Here is a 20,586-nt window from a genome sequence, read left to right on the forward strand (position 1 = left end):
AACCTCCCTAGTTCTCATTTTCTCCATCTCCAAATGGAAGGGGCCAGACTCTATAGCTTCTCAGGTCTCTCCCCAGCTCTGTGAATGATCACCAACCCTGCCTCCCCTTGATCCTGGCCCCCACCCACATCTGTTCCCCATTAATACTGCTCTCCATTCTGACAACCCCCACGCAGCCCCTTCCTTGCAACTGGTTTATCCAGCCCTAAAAATCTCAATCAAGACAGTGTAGTGTGCAGGTTTGGAAACTGCAATGACAAAAAAAAAAAAAAAAGCGGGGGGGTAGGGAGGGAAGGAACAGAGGGAGGAAGGCAGGCGGGTGAGCAGGCCTGCCTCTTCCCTTTTTCAATTACTTTTAGGCAAAACAAAGTTGACCCAAACTCTCTTCCTACTTAAGAATTTAAGGCATTTTCCTCCTTGGTCTGTCTCTCTTTTTCTTAGCTGTTGTCGGACCTGCTACAACTTTCCGGATTGCACATAGAAATATTACTTCCCCTTTATACTCCTCTCCTAAACAGTTAACCTGCTCTTAACATTTCCATTTGTTTTCTTCCTGCTTAATATGACTTCTTTATTTCCTTTCTCTCCAAGCAGTTGGAAAGAGGATAGCTACCTAGACCTGCTAAACCCTCCAAACAGAGGGAACTCAGAAACCAACCTTCCTATTCCTCAAGTTAGAGAGGACTCCAAGAACCGCAGGCTCGATTACTCAGAATCAGGCCAGCCAAGGTATAGGTGCTGAGCTCTAATCTCGGGCCCCAATTTAAACAACTAGCTTGAAGCCAGTGGTTCTGAACATGGGCTCCAGGGTCAGAGGGTGCTATGGTTTGAATATTTGTGGCCCCTCCAAAATTGATGTTGAAACTTAATCCCCAATGCAACAGTATTCAGGAGGTGACAAGGCCATGAGGACTCCACCCTCAGGGATGGGATTAGTCCCTTATGGAAGGGCTGGTGGGTAGCTAGTCCCTGTTGCCCTTCTGCCTTCTGCCAGGTGAGTCCATAGCAACAAGGCATCTTGGAAGTATACAGTAGCCCTCACCAGACACTGAATCTGCTAGTGCCTTCATCTCAGACTTCCCAGACTCCAGAACGGTGAGACATACGTTTCCACTATTTATAGACTACCCAGACTATGGTACTTTGTTATAGCAGCAGAAATTGGCTATAGGTGCAGAACAAAGTTTCATAGGTTCTGGCTTTAGAACAAAGTTTCATCATTCATTAGCTGCATGCTCTTGGGCAAGTCACTTTAAACTCTGCCAAGCTGGTGATAATATCAAATTCTACTTCACAATGTTGTTCTAAAAATCAAGTAAGTTAATTCAGGCAAAGCATTTTGCATAGAACTTGGCACACAGGAAGTGCTCGGTGAACAGTGGCTGTTGCTACCACCATCATTATTGTGGTGATGGTTCTCATCCAGTCTCTTCCCTGTGCTGCTTGTCCTTGCTTGAGACGTCTTTCTCCTCCTCGATCCTGTAACTGATCCCCACCCCTGAGATGGGTGCTGGCTGGGTGTGCCCAGGGGAGTGGCTTCATGCTTTTTGCTTCTGGGGACCCACCACTTCCCCTGCTTGCACATATTTCTGCCTCCCTTGCTGAACTTGTCCAGGCCACCCTCAGTGGCAAGTCCAGCAGCCTGCCCTCACCACTTGACCTGTTGACCCCATCTACAGACCCCCAGCCCCACACGAGAAACATTTTGTCCCACTCACGAAGCCTCCCCACCAGCTGGCCACTGCTTACCACAACACGATTAATTTACCTCTCAGTTTGTCAGCAGGTAGCCCTCTCATTTTTTTGCATCTCCTACTTTACTTGTTCTGCCTCTTGGTTCCCTTTTAGTCACTTCTGTTTAATCCTGTCTAAAAAGCAACTTTTTCTGGCTTTCATATCTTTCTGAAGGATTCTCCACCTCTGGGAAGCTTCTAGAATGAGATGAAATGGTTTCTGCGCTACCTACACACCTAACCCTCCCCATCACACGACACAGTCTTTATAGTAGGGCAGCCTCATCCAGTGACTTCTGAAACTCAGCTTGATGGGGTCAGACCACAGAAAATAGCCTGGCACCCACCCAAAGTCATCTCCCCCATCTTGATTCAAATACCAGTTTTGTTTGGGGTGACAATGACCCAACTAAAAATCTGTTTCCCTGCTTCTCTGGGGCTGAGGGGTAGTCCCGGGAGAAAGATGCAGCACATTCTTCTCCCTCACCTCCAAAAAACAAATTCTTGCTAAGAAAGAGCCCTTCACTGTCACTTTCACATCACTCTTTTTTCTGCCTGGAAAACAGAGGTGAGGCTCGGCGGTATAGCAGCCATCCCACAACCAGGAGGCATGAGCATGGCGACAAAGGCCCGCATGCTAAGGATGGGGGGGGCAGGAAGGGAAAGAGCTCCAATCCCTCCTGGCTCTGGGGGTGCCTATAGCCCTGGGCTGCTAAGCCCTGGACCTCTGCTTTTGCGAGACAAACTCCTTTCTGTTTAAGCTTCTGTTAATGGGATTTTCTGTTGACCGCAGATTTTTAACTCCAATTACTATAGCACATCTCAAATGAGAACTCATTCTAGTCAGGAAGGAATACAAATCCTATGGAAAAAGCAACCTCACATAATTATAATTAGTTCAACTTCATATATGGTTTCAGAAGAGAAAGCGATGATTTGAAATGGATGCAGGAGGAGCAGAATTCTAAGGATGTGAGAGACATCGTCAGTATCTGCTCGAGAAAAAGGTGGCAAACCCAGGGGACAAAGATGAGCACACCCTCTCCACAACTGTAGCCTGAAAAGAGAACTCTTGCTATAAAGAATGAGGATGAGTGAGCCCTTAAGAAGAGTGTGTTACTGTGATTTATAATAAGAAATATATATTTGGTCTTCATCTAAATACAGATGACCCTTGAACAATGTGGGTGTTAGGGCACTGACCCCCCATACAGTTGAAGTTTCACTTAACCACATACAGCCCACCGTTGACTGAAAATCTCACTAGTAACATAGTCAATTAATACATATTTTGTATGTTGTATGTGCTATATACTGTATTACAATAAAGTAAGCTAGAGGAAAATCAGAAGGAAGAAAAATATATTTACTACTCATTAACTGGAAGTGGATCAGGAGGAGAAGGAGGAGGAGGGGTTGGGCTTGCTGTCTCAGGGGTGGTGGAGGCAGAAGAAAATCCTCCTACAAGTGGACTTTCTCAGTTCTAAAGGCCAACTGTAAATATTTGGTTTCCTGGCACACAGCTCCTAAAACCCTTGGAATCTCCAAAGTGATACGTCTTTTTGTATGCTAATGAATGACTGATGGGAGATAGATGGATGGGGGGACTCCTGGATGGTCTCAGGAGGGAGGCTGGTTGCCAGGGGAACCCACTCCCTGAACTCAGGAGAGGAGATGGGCTGAAGGTTGATTTGATCACCAATGACCAATGATTTAATCAATTGTGCATACATAATGATGCTTCCATAAACACCCAAAATGACTAGGTTCTGAGAGCTTCTGGGCTGGAGAAGAAGAATGTATTCACCTGATGGGAGGGTGGCAGACTTCAGCTCCATGGGAACAGAAGCTCCTACAACTGGGTCCCTTCCAAACCTTGCCCTATATAGCTCTTCATCTGGATCCTTTAAAATATGCTTTGTGGCCTGGCATGGTGGCTCACGCCTGTAATTCCAGCACTTTGGGAGGCCGAGGCAGGTGGATCACTTGAGACCAGGAGTTCAAGACCAGCCTGGTCAACATGGTGAAACTGGGTCTCTATTAAAAATACAAAAATTAGCTGGGCGTGGTGGTACATGCCTGTAATCCCAGCTACTCAGGAGGCTGAGGCACATAGGGCAGAAGGTGGAGGTTACAGTGAGCCAAGATAGCGCCACTGCATTCAAGCCTAGGTGACTAAGACTCTGTCTCAAAACAAAACAAAACAAAACAAAAAAGAGAAATAAAATATGCTTTGTAATAAATTGGTGATAGTAAGTAAAGTGTTTGTTTCCCTGAGCTGTGAGCTACTCTAGCAAATTAATCAAGCCGGAGAGGGGGTCATAGGAACGCTCGATTTACAGCCAGTGGTTCAGAAGCACAGGTAAAACCACCGAGGGCTTGCACCTGGCACCGGAAATGTGGGACAGTCTTGTGGGACTCAGCTCTGAACCTGCAAGATCTGATGTTAACTCCAGGCAGATAGCATCAGAATTGAGTAAAACTGCAGAACAGCCAGCTAGTGTCCACTGCAGAACTGGCTAGTGTATGGAGAAAAACTTCTATACATCTGGTGTCAGAAGTGGAGCACTGAGGGTATAGTAGGAGAAAACAGTTTCCACATTATGCCAAGAGGACTCTACATTGGGAGAAACAGATTTCTTTTTACATCTGCAAGTACCCCAAGGTTGTCCCATGTCAAAAAGGCATTCAGAAGTGTGGGAGGCAGTGGCTGCAGTGAGCCAAGATCACACCACTGCACTCCAGCCTGGGCGACAGAGCGAGGCTCCATCTCAAAAAAAAAAAAAAAAGTGTGATACCTTGCACCACCAGTCATGCACTGTCAACACCGCAGTGGCTCCTATTTCCTAAAAAAGGAGGGCCTGCCTGGAGTTCCATGCCCTGCAAAGGAGCTCTTCTCTACCCTGCCCACCTACCCTTCTACTCCCCTCTGCAAAGCCTGGTGTGCTCATCCTAAACACACTGTGGTGGTTCATTCATGCCCCTACTCACCTGGCCCCTGGCTTCGCGTCAATGCTTGTCAATTGTTTTGTTTCAAGGTAATATAATAACTCAGAAACTAAAAGGACTTGTTTCAAGCAAGCCATCTAGAAAGTATGTTTCAGATGGCTTTTCTAGAAAGTATGTTCACATCCTTTTGGAGTTGGAGAGGGCCTTTGAGATCTCTTGTGTGTAAGGCTGAAGAGACAGAGGCCAAGGGCACTGGGCTGGTTGCATGGGGCTGCTACACTACACCTCTCTTCCTCCCACCCCAGCCCAGGGCTCTGCTCTGTGCCCACTGCACAGGCAGATGTCCTGACTCCTAATGACACCTGGAGAAAAGGTGACCCAATAAGAGAAGGTGGCTCAGAAACAAACTTAGGAAATGGCCTCAAAGGCAGAAACGTAACCCAATTTAACATGTACTTGGAGTGCCTCGCTCTGGGCTACTCTGCCCTAGTCTGCCATAGTATCACAGGCCCCAAAACCAGAAGCAGTTTTACAGGTGCACCCGTAACTAGAACGTGGCTCCTGAGTGGGCTGCCTGGGAATGGATCCAGTTCTTAGAGGGCACTGCAGGGTTAGAAGGGACAATCATTTCCAATGCTTAATTGAACTTAATGACTAGCCTAATTAAGCCTTTTAATGGCAGGGCTGGCAGGGCCTTGGCCAGTACCCCTAAGCACAGGCTGCATCCTCTGCACTCACCTTCTTCTGGTGGGTCAGGCAGCTGGCTGGAGCACAGCTCTGCAGAGAGCAAGGCCAAGGAAGCTGGGAAGGGCTTAGGTCATGCATGCATTCCTTGCTATTATTCTCACAAGCTGAACATGTTGGTTTCTTGTCAAAATAGCCCTCACAGAATATCTGCTGAGGCTCTACCATGGGCAAAGATGCTGTATCAGGTGTCAAGGGGCATAAAAACAGAAGGCAGCAAAGCACTGAGAATAAGACCAAGATCCCTACAATCAGACTTACCTGGGTCCAAATTCTGGCTGGCTACTCACTAGCTGTATGACTCTGAGCAAGTTACTTAACTTTGTGAATGTCAGTTTCCTTATCTGCAAGCAGGGATAATAATGGAGTTGTTTTGAGGAAAAAGATAACTGCGTTTAGCACAGTGGCCAGCAAAAGAAGTCACAATAAATAATGTGTGTACGTGTGTGTATGTGTGTGTGTGTGTCCTCGTCCATACAATACAAGGACCGGACAAGATGTGGGCTATCCACAAACGGGTTCTGCAGCACATTCCTGGAAGCCAGAATCTGTTTTCTGAGGATGAAGCTGCAAATTTCCTAAAGTCTAGAGCTGTCTAAAAAAAACTCAGGGGATAGATAATGGCAAAAAAAGAAAGAACGAACCTAAATGTCCACCAACAGGGGAATAGTGCATCCGTACCACGGGATTATCACGGAGCAGTAAGAAAACTGCGGTAAATCCATGTGTATTAAAACATCTCTAGGATGTACTTACTGCAAAGACAAAAAAGAATGTAAGGTGCAGAATGCACTTAATGTGATCTGTTTACTTAAAAAAAAAAACTGACTTTTGTACATACATGTATTGAAGTGTGTAAAAGATACCAACAAACTATTCCAGTAATTACTTCTAGAGAGATGGCTAGGATCAGAGTAAACAGTTTTAGGCACATTTAGCTTTATCTGTCTTGTTTGAATTTTTACATCATTAAAGAGCTATCAGTTTGCTTGTACAACTAAAAAGGACTTTATTAAAAACAGAATCAGTGGGGCTGTTTCTACCAAGTTCCCCAGCTGGAGGGGTCCAAGTAGACCTCGGCAAGCACTTAATAGAAACACTAGAATTCGACAGGACATTGGATGAGACTGGCTCTAACTTTCTACTCTTGCAAGCCCTCCATTTTGTGCCAGTCCAAAAAATCAAAGGAATATTCCACAGGTGACTGTGCTTTTGGCTGTTATCATTTAAGGGACATTTCTGTGGACCACTCATTTCTTTCCTGACCCTCTAAGACCCTCTAACTTTACAATACTACTCTTGGCTCCAATAACTGACCTGCTCTAGTCACCAGAGCATTTTCATTTCTACAAAACTAGAAACTGTAAAGGGCCAAAAGTCAAAGCCTTCACAGGACATCCTGAGAACCCATTCTAGAACACTCTTCGTTTTAATTACAACAAAGGTCAAAGGTAGCTTCACTTAAGAAAAGCTGAAGGCCAGAGAGGAAGCTGGGAGCAGGCTCTCCGGGAGGTAAGCCTTGTGCCTGCACTTGGCCATCTTTTGGCAGCCTTCCCTGCAAGGCCAGCCCACAGGCAGTTGGGAAACAGTTCTGCTGACTCGGGCCCTTAGAGGTACAGCCCTTGTACAATGTGTGGCCTCAGGGTCTCAGCTGTCCTTTCCCTGGCACACATGCACAGGCAGCAAGTTCATCTCGAGTCCCCGCCTGTTCTCCAGCCACCTCCCTAGGGCATCGGGTGCTCCCCTCTGCTCCAGGGAGGGAACTGACTGGGGTCACTTGTCAGGAGGACTGCTCCGCTTTTCAGAGTGGGAAGCGAAGTATCCAAATGCTGCTGCAGCAGGGCTTGTGGGGATACACCGCGGTCCCCTTTCAATGGGAAGCACTCGACAGAAGTGCAAGAGTCCAATGATTTCATGCTTAGTCATTTGCCTAAGTAAATGGGCTTTGTGACACTAGTCACTAGCCATCTGAGGCCTTAAACTGCAATGAACATAACCTAGAACATCTCTGCTTGCTCTGTGCCAAATGTCACTGTATCAGTGCAAGTAGAAGTGCATGAAAGTGCTCACCCAAATCCTCAATGAGAAAAAGGCTGATGCACCTTCATACCTCTTCCCTAGCCTATGGGATCTACGTGTACCATGTCTAAAGCCTTCACAATACTTTCCAAGGGTGATGTTATGCCTATCACATGAATAAACAATAGAAGTCTGGTTTCTTCAGTCTGGGAAGATATCACATGTATTGCCTGCCTATCATTACTTTCATTGAAACAGGAAATTTTGGAGTACTCTGTAGCCCTTAAAAATAAGACTGTTAGGCCAGGTGCGGTGGCTCATGCCTGTAATCCCAGCACTTTGGGAGGCCGAGGTGGGCGAATCACGAGTTCAGGAGATCGAGACCATCCTGGCTAACACAGTGAAACCCCGTCTCTACTAAAAATACAAAAAATTAGCCAGGCGTGGTGGCAGGCGCCTGTAGTCCCAGCTACTTGGGAGGCTGAGGCAGAAGAATGGTGTGAACCCAGGAGGCGGAGCTTGCAGTGAGAGGAGATCGCGCCACTGCACTCCAGCCTGGGTGACAGAGCGAGACTCTGTCTCAAAAAAATAAATAAATAAATAAGGCTGTTCAGCCAGGTACAGGTACAGTGACTCACACTATAATCCCAGCACTTTGGGAGGCCAAGGTGGGAGGATGGCTTGAGCCCAGGAGTTCAAAAACAGCCTAGGCAACATAGTGAGACCCTGTCTCCAAAAAAAAATAAAAAATTAGCTGGGTGTGGTGGCACACACCTGCAGTTCCAACTACTCAAGAGCTGAAATGGGAGGATTTCTTGAGGTTGGGAGGTCAAGGCTGCAGTGAGCCATGATCACGCCACTTCATTCCAGCCTGGGTGACAGAGTGAGACCCTGTTTCTAAAAAAGAAAAGAAGCTCTTCTACTCCGTACCGAGATTCAGAAAGATCAGCAATAAATATTGTTAGAGATTTTTTTTAAAGTGCAGAATGTATATGTTCCCATTTGTGTCGGTAGGTGGGTGAGGAAAATATATTAACCTGCACAGAGTACCTTTGGAGAGAAACACGAAAAAAACTGGTTAAAAGTGGTTGCCTCCAGGAGAGGAAACTGGGTGCCTGAGAAAGTCAGGAAGGGAGAGAAAGACTCAGGTTTCATATCCCACTCTTTCATATCTTTTGAATTCTAAACTATGTTTATTTTTATTTTAAAAATAAATAAATAAAATTCACCAGGACTTCTAATGTCTCAAAAGAAGACATGATGTTATACAAAGGCTAAAATCTAAAAATGTATACTGTCTCCACATCCCACTCCCTTTCTCTCTCTTCCAGCCCTCTTGAAATGATCCACCTTTCTCAACTTCATTACATTTGAGCTTTAAGGTCAAAGACACTTCACTCCACAAAAAGGCAGGCCAGGCACAATGACTCACCCCTGTAATCCCAGCACTTTGGGAGGCCAAGGCAGGAGGATTGCGTGAGATCAGGGGTTCAAAACCAGCCTCAGTGACATAGCAAGACTTTATCTCTACAAAAAATTTAAAAATGTGGTGAGTGTGGTGGCGCACGCCTGTAGTCCCAACTACTCAGGAGTACCTGTGGTCCCAGCTACTGAGGAGGCTGAGGAGGAGGACAAATTGAGCCCAGGAGTTTGAGGTTACAATGAACTATGATTGTATCCCCACCCTCCAACCTGGGCAACAGAGTGAGACCCTGTCTCAAAAAAAAAAAAAAAAAAGCAATATACCATTACAAAAAGGGGTTGTGCCTAACATCATACCCGGGTGCCTATGCGGGACAAGGGTCCACAGAACGAACAAATGCTTACCTTTACATCTGTGCCCACGAATAGTGACTTTCAGGAAGTACCCACCTCACTGTACACACTTCAGGGGCTGAGTAGGAAAGGACACCGGGCCCGAATGGAACTACCAGTTAGAGCGAGGTCTAACTATCAGTTTAACAGGGAACATGCTCCACAGATGAGCTGTTCCACCATGACCCATCCATTATTCTCATTCCTCTCCACCCACCAGCCACCAGAACAAATGAAACCTACCAAAATAATACAAATGTGTGAAGACAGGAAAGGCCTAAGGATAGAACGAGTGTGACACATCTCACACTTTTCCCTACTTCAACGAGGATACTTATTTTTCACTAGTTATTTCAATGTACACAGTGTGGGGGTTGTTCATCTCATCATATCTTGCTGAACATCTAAGATTTCCTGTCATAAACAATGCAACTGAATCCCAATTTTTCAAAATAACTGGATTCTCTAAGTTCATGAAAATAAAAACTTACCTAGCTCTTCCTCTATATCCAGGCTCTGAGAGCAAAGCAAAAAATTACACTTTGGGGAGCCTACCTAGAATAAACAAATCTAAGATGTACATTACAAAGATGTGATGTCGCATGGTCCTAAAGCCATCCTTTCTAAACTGACCGTATCTCGGAAGGCACGTGAAAGAAAAGCATCTATGCAGAGCAAAATGCATGACGGTGAAATTGAGACAGAGATCCAAGCAGAGAGTTCACACAAGCATCTCCCAAAACCACAGAAATAGGGACATAGTCCCTAAACTCTAGGCACAGCCACTGGGAATGGGAGCACAATTAGCTCCCTAAGACCTTCCCTTCTCAGCCATCTCACATGCAACAGCCCCATCTGATTTTACCCAATGTTGGACGCTCATTTCTGGTACCTGACTGACTTAGTTAAGAACCAAACAACTGTTCACCCACGTCGCCCAGGACTCCGGTCATGCCATACTGATTCTGGGTTCTTTGTGGCCGAGGGTAGCAAGGGAAAAATCAATTCTCAATACTTCCAATTTTGTTTTGTGTTTCTTGAAAACCAAATGAGCAAAATTGTGTTTACCAATGAAAATCTGAAGGTCAAGGATTAAGTCCTTTTACTTTACTGGAAATCAGAGCTGCCTGGTCATACCAGGGACACCCTTTTCAATTATCAGAGCTCTGTAAGAAATGCCCCAAATTTACTCATTGATCAAATATGTACAGAGCACCTATGTGTACCAAGCCCTATAGACCCAGATGCAAACAAAATAGACAAACATCTCTTGCATAGTAACTACTTGCTTGTTACTATTAATAGTAATGCAAATGCAAAGGCAGCTACAGCTCTTAGTTCAATAAAAAAAGATATTTAAAAAACAGAGAATGAGGGAAAAGTCACATTTAGGCAAATATTAACAACTGGTTGTTCAAGGTAAAAATGTGCATGGGTGTTTGCTGTACTACTACTGCAACTTTTCTATAGGTTTGAAATTTTTTAAAATAAAAATACTAAGACAAAAAGGTAGGGTTATAAGTATAAAATGTATGTCAAGCAGCCAAGTAGCTGGTGAGACTTCATCACAGAAGAATTTCTGTTAATAAATGGAAATTAGACAGTCATCACTTGACAACTTTTAATGAAATCATGGCTCTAGCAACTATCATCAATGGATGCTACAATCTTGAGAGGGGAGTCTGATGGGGGGTCTAAAATGGAGACTCACACAGCCCTTCCCCCACTGGTCAATCACAGGCTGAAAGTGGAATGACCAGACACCTATGCCTTCTCATACCTGTGCCTTCAAGGCAATACAGTGGGATGTACACGGCATCACCTACAAAGTATTCCTGCCAAAACTGGGCCTAAATGGAACTCCCAGTTAGAGCTACACCTAAATATCAGTTTAACAGGGAACATGAGAGACAAAGAGACAAGTTAAACACCCTGACTAGGAAGCAACAGACCAAATCCAGAATGTGGGAAATTCTACAGGTCAAGCTTCTTTAAAACAGGAAATCATCATGGCCACCTGGGCAACAGAGCAAGACCTTCTCTCTACAAAAAATTTTTAAAAATTTAGCCCGGCATGGTGGCATGCACCTGTCCTAGCTAATTGGGAAGCTGAGGCAGGAGGATCACTCGAGCCTAGGAGTTCAAGGTTGCAGTGAGCTATGATCATGCCACTGCACTCTCTAGCCTGAGTAACAGAGCAAGACCCTGTTTCTAAAAAAGAAGGAGGGAGGGAGGGAAGGAGGGAAGGAAGGAAGGAAGGGAGGGAGGGAGGGAGGGAGGGAGGGAGGGAGGAAGAGAGGATCAATGGCATTGGGAAAAAAAATGGGGGGGTGGTGATTGTTGCAGAATAAAAGAGAGACTATAGCAATATAACAACTAGGCCAGGCACGGTGGCTCACGCCTGTAATCCCAGCACTTTGGGAGGCCGAGATAGGGGGACCACCTGAGGTCAGGAGTTCAAGATCAGCTTGGCCAACATGGCAAAACCCTGCCTCTACTAAAAATACAAAAATTAGCCAGGTGTGGTGGCACGCACCTGTAGTCTCAGCTACTTGGGAGGCTGAGGTGGGAGAACTGCTTGAACCTGGGAGGCGGAGACTGCAGTGAGCCGAGATTGCACCACTGCATTCCAGGCTGGGCAACAGAGTGAGACTCCATCAAAAAAAAAAAAAAAAGAAAGAAAGAAAGAAAGAAAGAAAGAATGAAAGAACAGAAGAACCAAGGAATGAACAAACAAATGAAAAAAAAGGAAGGAAGGAAAGAAGGAAGACTAAATACAATATATGGACCTTGATTTGTCCTTTTTACAATCCACCCATAAAACACATTTTTGAGACAATGGAAGTAACTCAACATGATGTGGATATCAGATGACATTAAGGAATTATTAATTTTGATATGTATGCTAATGTCATGATGGTTAATAAACCAAAACAGTCCTTTAATAAAAATGATCTCCAGCAGCAGCAGGAAAGGTATGAGGGAGGGAATCAATTGCATTATTTACATATTGTTAAGCTTTTCTACTCATCCTTGGCCTCGTACAGGATAAAGCATGTTCACATCCATAGGTATATCTTCTTGAGACTAAATAACTGTGTGCCCTTATATATGTCTGACATAGTACTTCCCTGGCTTTTTCAAGACATGAAACAGTGAAAAATAACACGTAAATGGCTAACTGGGGTGGACGGATGGAGACTTCTCGTGGCCACAGGTGACCAGCCTAAGGGCCTTGGCTAGGTCTACACCACAGGCAGGGAGTGCCCACATCACGGCACACCAGCACCCACAGTGCAGCATATGGCACACCAGCTGGGCAGCTCCAGCTAACCTTCTCTCTGTGACACCTTTCTAGGAAATTGACTTCTATGGGGATGGACAGCCTATAACAGAGCTGGTTGAAGAGGACAGAACATATGTTTGTAACTGTGCTTACAGATCTAGGAGCCCTCTGGCTCCATGAGTTTTTGCTTTTCACACTTTTTTGCCTAATAGGAGTTAACTATTTGCTGCTAAAGGGAAGCAAAAAGATTCTGGTATGGCAATGACATAGAGGGAGAGGACAGAAGCCCTTTAGTATTCTTGGAACATCTATGCTATTAAAAAAAGAGAGAGAGAGAGAAAGAGAGAAGGAGGAGGGAAGGGGGATAACCTCGGGACCAGCACACAGCAGTTCTACCGCCATCTTGATGTCCTTGATGCGTGCAGATGGTGTGGAAGTGGCTGGCACCAGAACAGCCCATGAGAAGGAATGAGCGGCCAATGGAGATTTATGTGAGGAGAGTGAGATGGACAAGGTAAAATTGTCAGGAGGAGTTGTTAGAAAGTAAAATATATTGTGACAATTCCACTCCTGCCGTTCATCAATAAACTGACAGATCATTTAGTGTCAATTAGGAGTGATAGATGGACAAGTCCCCATGATCCTGGGCCAAAATTAATGGCTGGGAGGGAGAGGGTGATTGAAAATGACGGCTGACATTGAGAGCAAAGTCCTGAAAGTCCCTGAGGGGCCATTACTTGCCTCATTCCCTTGCAGATCAATGCAGGGACAAACCCAAAAACAGACACTTTGAGACAAAACTTAATCAAACTACCTTTCCTTCTCTTTACCAAGCTGGCTTTCTCTCTTCAGCTCTATTCCCCATGGCCAAGTCAGTGACCCATCATAAGTGTCCCACCTCGGGCAACTTCAGAGCCAAGGACAGCTCCAAGACGGAGTCTCTGGCATAGCTATGACTCTGACGCCAAGGGGAAGGGACTGGTAGTGGTCCCAGGCCCCACGCCATTCCTGAACTTAGCCCTCTCTGTGGCTCAGGGACGAGCAATTGAGCCCTGGCACCCAACATCTCTAACCAGTGAGGTGGCTGACACATGTTCTGCTCTCTAGCCTGGGCAGTGTTATGCCAATAAAGCCAAGGTATCCCAGAAACTTGTATTCCTTAGCTCTGAGCTCCTCAATCAGATTCATAAACAGCCCTTCTACTTCTCACTGGTGACACTTTCCTCCTACCTTCTTTGCGCAGGGATACCTACCTTATTGAACAGAATCTACCCAACAGAGTTGGTGTAATGCACATATAAGGTGCTGCCATGGACTGAATATTTGTGTCTCTCCAAAATTCTTATGTTGAAATCCTAATCCCCAGTGTGATGGTGTTTGGAGGTGGGACTTTCAGAGCTGATTAGATTTAGATGAGATTATGAGATTGGAGCCCTCATGATGGGGACGAGAAAGAAACATAAAATCTCACTCCTTATTTGCACATACCAAGGAAAGACAATTAAGGACATAACTAGGAAAACGGCTCTCACAAGAACCCAACCATGATGGTACCCTGATCTCAGATTTCCAGCCTCCAGAATCATGAGAAATAAATGTTTGTTGTTTAAACCTCCCCGTATATGGTAACTTGTTATAGCAGCCAAATTAAGACAAGTAACTAGCACAGTGCCATTGTTATTATCATCCAAAAAGAATTTCAGGTGAATATGCTATTTTCCGGGGTCAATCCTCTGCTGTAACTAGACTGACAATAAAGTTACTATCACTCCCACAACACCAAATCTTAAACCAAAATGCCTTCTTCATGATCCTGTTCTGACCATCAAAATTCATCCAGCTTGACTCCTATCTCCTCTGTAAGACACTCCCTGACCATAATGATTACTCTCTCTTCTGATGTCACATCACCAGTGTTACTCATTCATTTGTGCCTCACTTACAATGTGCACCTTCTGCCAATATGCTCCTTTTGCTATTCCTGATTTTTGTGGGTGAAAATGTCTCCTAAATTAGAATTCGAGCTCTTGCAGGACAGGAAGTATATCTTCCACTCTGGTACTCACTAAAGTATCCAGCAAATAGTAGGAGCTCATGTTTCCAACCTTAATGAGGTAGGTCCTCAAAGCAGCTCAAAAGTTGCCTCTCTTACCCCTCATCAGCCTCTTTTTCTGTTTTAAATCTGTTCTACTTCAAGATGCCACTCTACTTTGCCTCAACAAGCTCAACAGTCTGTCTTCCCACTTTGAAAAACAGAAAAAAAAAAAGAGAAGCCAAACCAAAAGGAAATTCTCTAAATTCCCCATTCCCCTCAACCATCCTGAATAACTTACCCATCCTTTCCAAGCTCCGTCTGTTTTGGAGGAAAACTATCCACCTTCCCTCCTCCTGTCCAAGGTCAATCAATCTCTTCTAGAAGGTCTTATCCTATCCTTCCAGGATCCTGCCACATCAATTAACCCCCTATTTAATTTCTAATTACTCTTTCCTCAAATATTACAGACATGATTCTTAATCTAGACTCTTCTTCCAAATACTGTTCCATCCCTTTCCTTTTTTCATAGTATCCTATGTTACTGGCCAGTTCCTCATGTCCCACTTCCCCTTCAATCTACTGCAATCTGGCTTGGGCTCCAAAGCAAATCACTGCAACCACTTTCTCGAAGGCCCCTTGTAACCTCCAAACAGCCAAATCCAAGGATCTGTCCTTGTCTTCTCCTGTTTTTGTAGATGACTCAAAGTGCATCTGTTTTTTGACCTCCCTTCTGGACGCTTGAGTTGTGGAAATTACCCACATGTCCCACCATCAGCCCCTAAATCTGGTCTCTCCTGCCTTCCCTCGCTTATAGCACCATTACCCAACCAGACACCTAAGTGGCGCTCCTTGCAGTGACCTTCAACTCCCCCCTCTGCCCCACATCCAACCACTGGCATTTCTATTAACTCTACTTCCAAAATGTCTCCACATCATCTTTCCTTTCCATCCTCACACCACAGCCCTGGTTTAGGCTTTTATCTTTCATGCAGATTATTACTTCCCAACAGGTCTTCCAGCCTTTCAGCTCTCCACCTTCCACACTGAAAGCAAAGTGACCATTTAAAAATACTGATCTGCTAATGCTATCCCTCCCCTCCTCCCCCTACCCCACAACAGGCCCCAGTGTGTGATGTTCCCCTTCCTGTGTCCAGGTGTTCTCACTGTTCAATTCCCACCTATGAGTGAGAATATGTGGTGTTTGGATTTCTGTTCTTGCGATAGTTTGCTGAGAATGATGGTTTCCAGCTGCATCCATGTACCTACAAAGGACATGAACTCATCCCTTTTTATGACTGCATAGTATTCCATGGTATATACATGTACCCTAGAACTTAAAGTATAATAAAAGTAATTAATTTAAAAAATACTGATCTGATCATTCGTATGTTGAATAGTCACCAAGTGCTTACTATGGACTAGGCACTGTTAAAGAGACTGGGGGTATGTAAATAAGAGAGTGTGTCTCCTCTCGTGGAGCTTACATTGTAGCAGATAGAAAAAGAGATTATGTATGCATGCATGCAGATATGTCAGGTGGCAGTAAATAAAGCAGGCAATGGGGACCACAGAGCGATGAGGGGTGCTACTTTATGTAAAGGGAGGTCAGGTAGGACCTTGTAAGCCATGGTAAGGACTTTGGGTTTTACTTTGACTGGGTGGCATGCTACGGCAGGGTTCTGAGTATACAAGTAAAAGGTTTGCACCTATGTTTTGAAAGAGTCACACTGGTTATGCAGAGATAACACAGAAGGAGCCTCGTCAGGAAGTTCTTACTTGAGCCAGTGCAAGAAATGATGGCTGCGGTCAGGGGCTGGCAGTTCAGACAACAGATGTATTTCAACAGCAGACTTAACAGGGTTTGCTGGCAGACTGAATAGGGTGATATAAAGAGAGGAGGCCAGGATAATTCCAAAGTTTACAATCTGAGCAATTAGGAAGATAGAGTCACCACTTACCGAGATCTAGGGAAGACTTTGGAGACACAATTAGGGGAGGGGGTAGAAGGGGTTGAAATTAAGAAGACTAATTTGGATGTGTCAGGTTTGTGTTGCATATTCCCGTTGAAAACATCAAGCAGGCAAATGGCTGTCCAGAAGGAGAACTGGGCTGGAAATATAAACATAAATTCTGGAGTCATCACTGCGTAGACGACAGTCAAACCTGAGACCAGGTTGAGATCATGCAGAAAGTGAGTGTTGACAGAGAAGAGAGGAGGTTAGAGAAGAGCCCGGGGCACTCCAACATTTTGAGGGGTCAGAACCAGGCCACAGACTGAAAAGTCAAGCAAGTGAATACCTCGGAAAGTAATACGTGACAAGGAAAAGCTTCTCTCTCCAAGAGGAAATGGATTTGATCTGGAAAAATCTTTAATATTTTCACTGAGGAATGAATACTTGTGATAATCTTTTGTTCTCTAAGAAGCAGACAGGATTTGTCTTATTTTCTTATTTCAAAATAAATTCCAGATATGACAAGTACTAAAATCCCCTAATAATTTAGGAAAACAAAGCTCCTCCATAAGATTCACATTAATAGATGAGACCAGCATTTCTGCATCACCTTTTTGTTTTCCTTAACACTAAAAATGACTGTTATGGTCTATAAGGAAAACAGCATGGTACATAATAGCATAGGAATAGAGAGACCACTAGCACAGAATAACGCATCCAAAAACAGACTCGGATACATACAAAGATTTAGAATACAATAAAGGTGGCTTCTCAAATCACTAGAGAAAGATGGATTTTTAAATAAACGGTGCTGGGACAATAGCCATTTAGAAAAAAGTAAACCCATACACCAAAATAAATTCCACATGGATCAGCAATCTCAATTTTTAAAATGAAAGAGCATGGCTATATTCCAATAAAACTTTATAAAAATAGGCAGCTGGCCTGTGGGCCATAGTTCACCGATACCTAGGATATAGAAACAAAGGAGGAGAAATATAAAAACATATATACATATATAATTTATATATGTATATTATTAAATTATATAATGTTTATATATGTATATATAATTATATATATATATGTATGTTTACTTTTCCAAAAAGAAGTATAGGAAAGATAAACCAGAAACTAATAAAGCAACTACCTATAAGGGATGGATGGGAATGAGGTGGAGGGATGATAAGGATGGGAGTGAGACATCACTGAGTATATCTTTCTGTACAATTTTAACTCTTCATTGGTGTAAATGTTCTACACATTCAAGAGTAAATTAAATAAAAAGGATTTTCAACAACCTTAAAATTGAACACAGAAACAAGTGAATGTAATTGTGTATTAAATTGATATCTTAACCTATATGAGAAATAATTCAAATAACTTCTGAAAACAGTATCCTGAACCTTAGTGTGATATATTCTTTTTTTTTTTTTTCTTTTTTTTTGAGATGGAGTCTCGCTCTGTTGCCCAGGCTGGAGTGCAGTGGCACAATCTCGGCTCACTGCAAGCTCCGCCTCCCGAGTTCATGCCGTTCTCTTGCCTCAGCCTCCTGAGTAGCTGGGACTACAGGCGCCCGCCACTGGGCTAATTTTTGTATTTTTAGTAAAGACGGGGTTTCACCTTATTAGCCATGATGGTCTCGATCTCCTGACCTCGTGATCTTCCTGCCTCGGCCTCCCAAAGTGCTGGGATTACAGGCGTGAGCCACCGCACCCGGCCTAGTGTGATATAGTCTAAGGACAAAAGGAACCACAAGAAATCTTGAGCTTTACCTAGGAGTTTGTTTTTGATAATGACATTAGTATAGTAACTGTAAAACTATTTTATGTGTGTTACAGGATAGAGCGTATTTTTTTAATGTGTTTACTAGTTCTACCTACTAAAAGAGCCTAGAAGCAAAGATATCCAATAGCAATGCAGTGTGCCCATAGATCTTGAATTCTATAACTATTCTCCACCAAAAGGACCCAGGCCTCTTTGGAGAAGCAGCTGACTCCTGGACTGAACAAAATTATTCTGGAATATCTTGCTGCACTGAAAAGCAAGCACGTACTCAAATACTAATACAGCACAAAGGCATAAGAACCATCCCGAAGTTCTCCCTGGCCAAAAATGGGACAATCTGAGCACTGATAAACATAAGTATTATAGAAAAAAAAAGGGATGATGGAAATGAGTTATAACACAATGAACAATACAAATCCATGAATCCAGTTGGGTGCAGTAGTTCATGGCTATAATCTCAGCACCTTGGGAGGCCGAAGTAGGAGGACTGCCAGGAGTTTGAGACCAGCCTTGGCAACACAGTGAGACCACAGCTCTACAAAAATAAGAATTTAAAAAAATTAGCCAGGCATTGTGGTACATGCCTGCACTCCTAGCTACTGGGGAGGCTGAAGCAGGAGGATCACTTGAGCCCAGGAGTCTGAGGTTACAGTGAACTATGATTGCACCATTGCACTCCAGCCTGGGCAACAGAGAAAGAGAAAGATCCTGTCTCAAAAATAAATAAATAAATAATCTAAAACAGAGTAGAAAACCTAGAACTAGAACAGCATACCTTCAACCAACCAATCTGTGGCTAAGTTGACAAAAATAAGCAACAGGGAAAGGACATCCTATTCAATAAATGGCGCTGGGAAAACTAGCTAACCATATGTAAAGGAATGAAACTGGACCCTTTCTTATCACTATATAAGAAAAATTAGCTAAAGATGGATCCAAGACTTAAGTGTAAGACTTCAAAACTATAAAAATCCTAGAAGAAAGCTTAGGAAATACCCTTCTGGATGTCAGCTTTGGCAAAGAATTTATGACGAAGTCCTCAAAAACAACTGTGACAAAAGGAAAAATGGACAAGTGGGATCTAATTAAATTAACGAGCTTCTGCACAGCAAGAGAAACTATCAACAGGGTAAACAAACAACCTACAGAATGGGAGAACATTTTTGCAAACTATGCATCTGACAAAGGATTAATATCCAGAATAGGAACTTAAACAAATCAACAAGGAAAAAACAAATAATCCCATTAAAAAGTGGGCAAAGGCCATGAACAGATACTTCTCAGAAGACAACATACAAGCAGCCAACAAACATATGAATAAATGCTTAACATCACTATCAGAGAAATGCAAATTGAAGCCACAATGAGATACCATCTCAAACCTGTCAGAATGGCTATTGTTAAAAAAGTCAAAAAATAACAGATGTTGGTGAGGCTTCTGAGAAAAAGGAATGCTTACACGCTGTTGGTGGGAATGTAAATTAGTTTAGCCACTGTAGAAAGCAGTCTGGAGATTTCTCGAAGAACTAAAAATAGAACTACCATTTGACCCAGCAATCCCATTACTGGGTGGTATATACATACCCAAAGGAAAATAAATCATTCTATCAAAAAGACACATGCAAACATATATTCATCGCAGCACTGTTCACAACAGGAAAGACATGGAATCAACCTAGGTGTCCATCAATGGTGGACTGGATAAAGAAAATGTGAGATATATATATATCACATAGAATACTATGTAACCATTTAAAAGAATGAAATCACATCCTTTGCAGCAATATGGATACAGCTGGAGGCCATTATCCTAAACAAACAAATGCAGAAACAGAAAACCAAATATTGGAGGTTTCACTTATAAGTAGGAGCTAAATCCTGGGCACATATAAACATAGAGCTGGGAACAACAGACACTGGGGACTCCAAAAGGGGCTGCGGGAGAGGACTGAAAAGCTTCCTATTGGGTACTGTATTCACTATCTGAGTGACAGGATCAATAGAGGCTCAAACCTCAGCATCATACAATATACCCTTGTAACAAACCTGCACATGTATCTCCTGAATCTAAAATAAAACAGTTTTTTAAAAAATCCATGAGTCCATGATTTTAAAGAGAGAAAGCAATAGAAAAAGAAAAAAGGAGAAAAGGAAATTCTTCTTTATAAAAAAAACTCCAAGCAATTAATATAGAATGGTAGAATTAGAAAGTTAACATTTTGCAATCCCCGATATAATAACTGATTCCGGCAAGGATCATTAATG

At 43.5% G+C, this 20,586-nt stretch overlaps 1 protein-coding gene across 2 annotated transcripts in view; it reads right to left on the reverse strand.

The window, feature by feature from the left end:
* LOC105495761 (intraflagellar transport 43) overlaps positions 1 to 20,586 on the reverse strand; it is a 98,142-nt gene that overhangs the window by 34,954 nt on the left and 42,602 nt on the right. Inside the window, exon 4 of one of the 2 annotated variants that reach the window (XM_011765480.3) lies at positions 15,496 to 15,624. The exons of the other annotated variant lie outside the window; for it this stretch is intronic. Coding sequence (XP_011763782.2) covers positions 15,496 to 15,624 — 129 coding nt within the window. The remainder of the gene's footprint in view (positions 1 to 15,495; positions 15,625 to 20,586) is intronic. 2 annotated transcript variants of the gene reach the window in all.

The sequence above is a fragment of the Macaca nemestrina genome, chromosome 7 (assembly GCF_043159975.1).
Source record: "Macaca nemestrina isolate mMacNem1 chromosome 7, mMacNem.hap1, whole genome shotgun sequence".
Classification (NCBI taxonomy): Eukaryota; Metazoa; Chordata; class Mammalia; order Primates; family Cercopithecidae; genus Macaca; species Macaca nemestrina.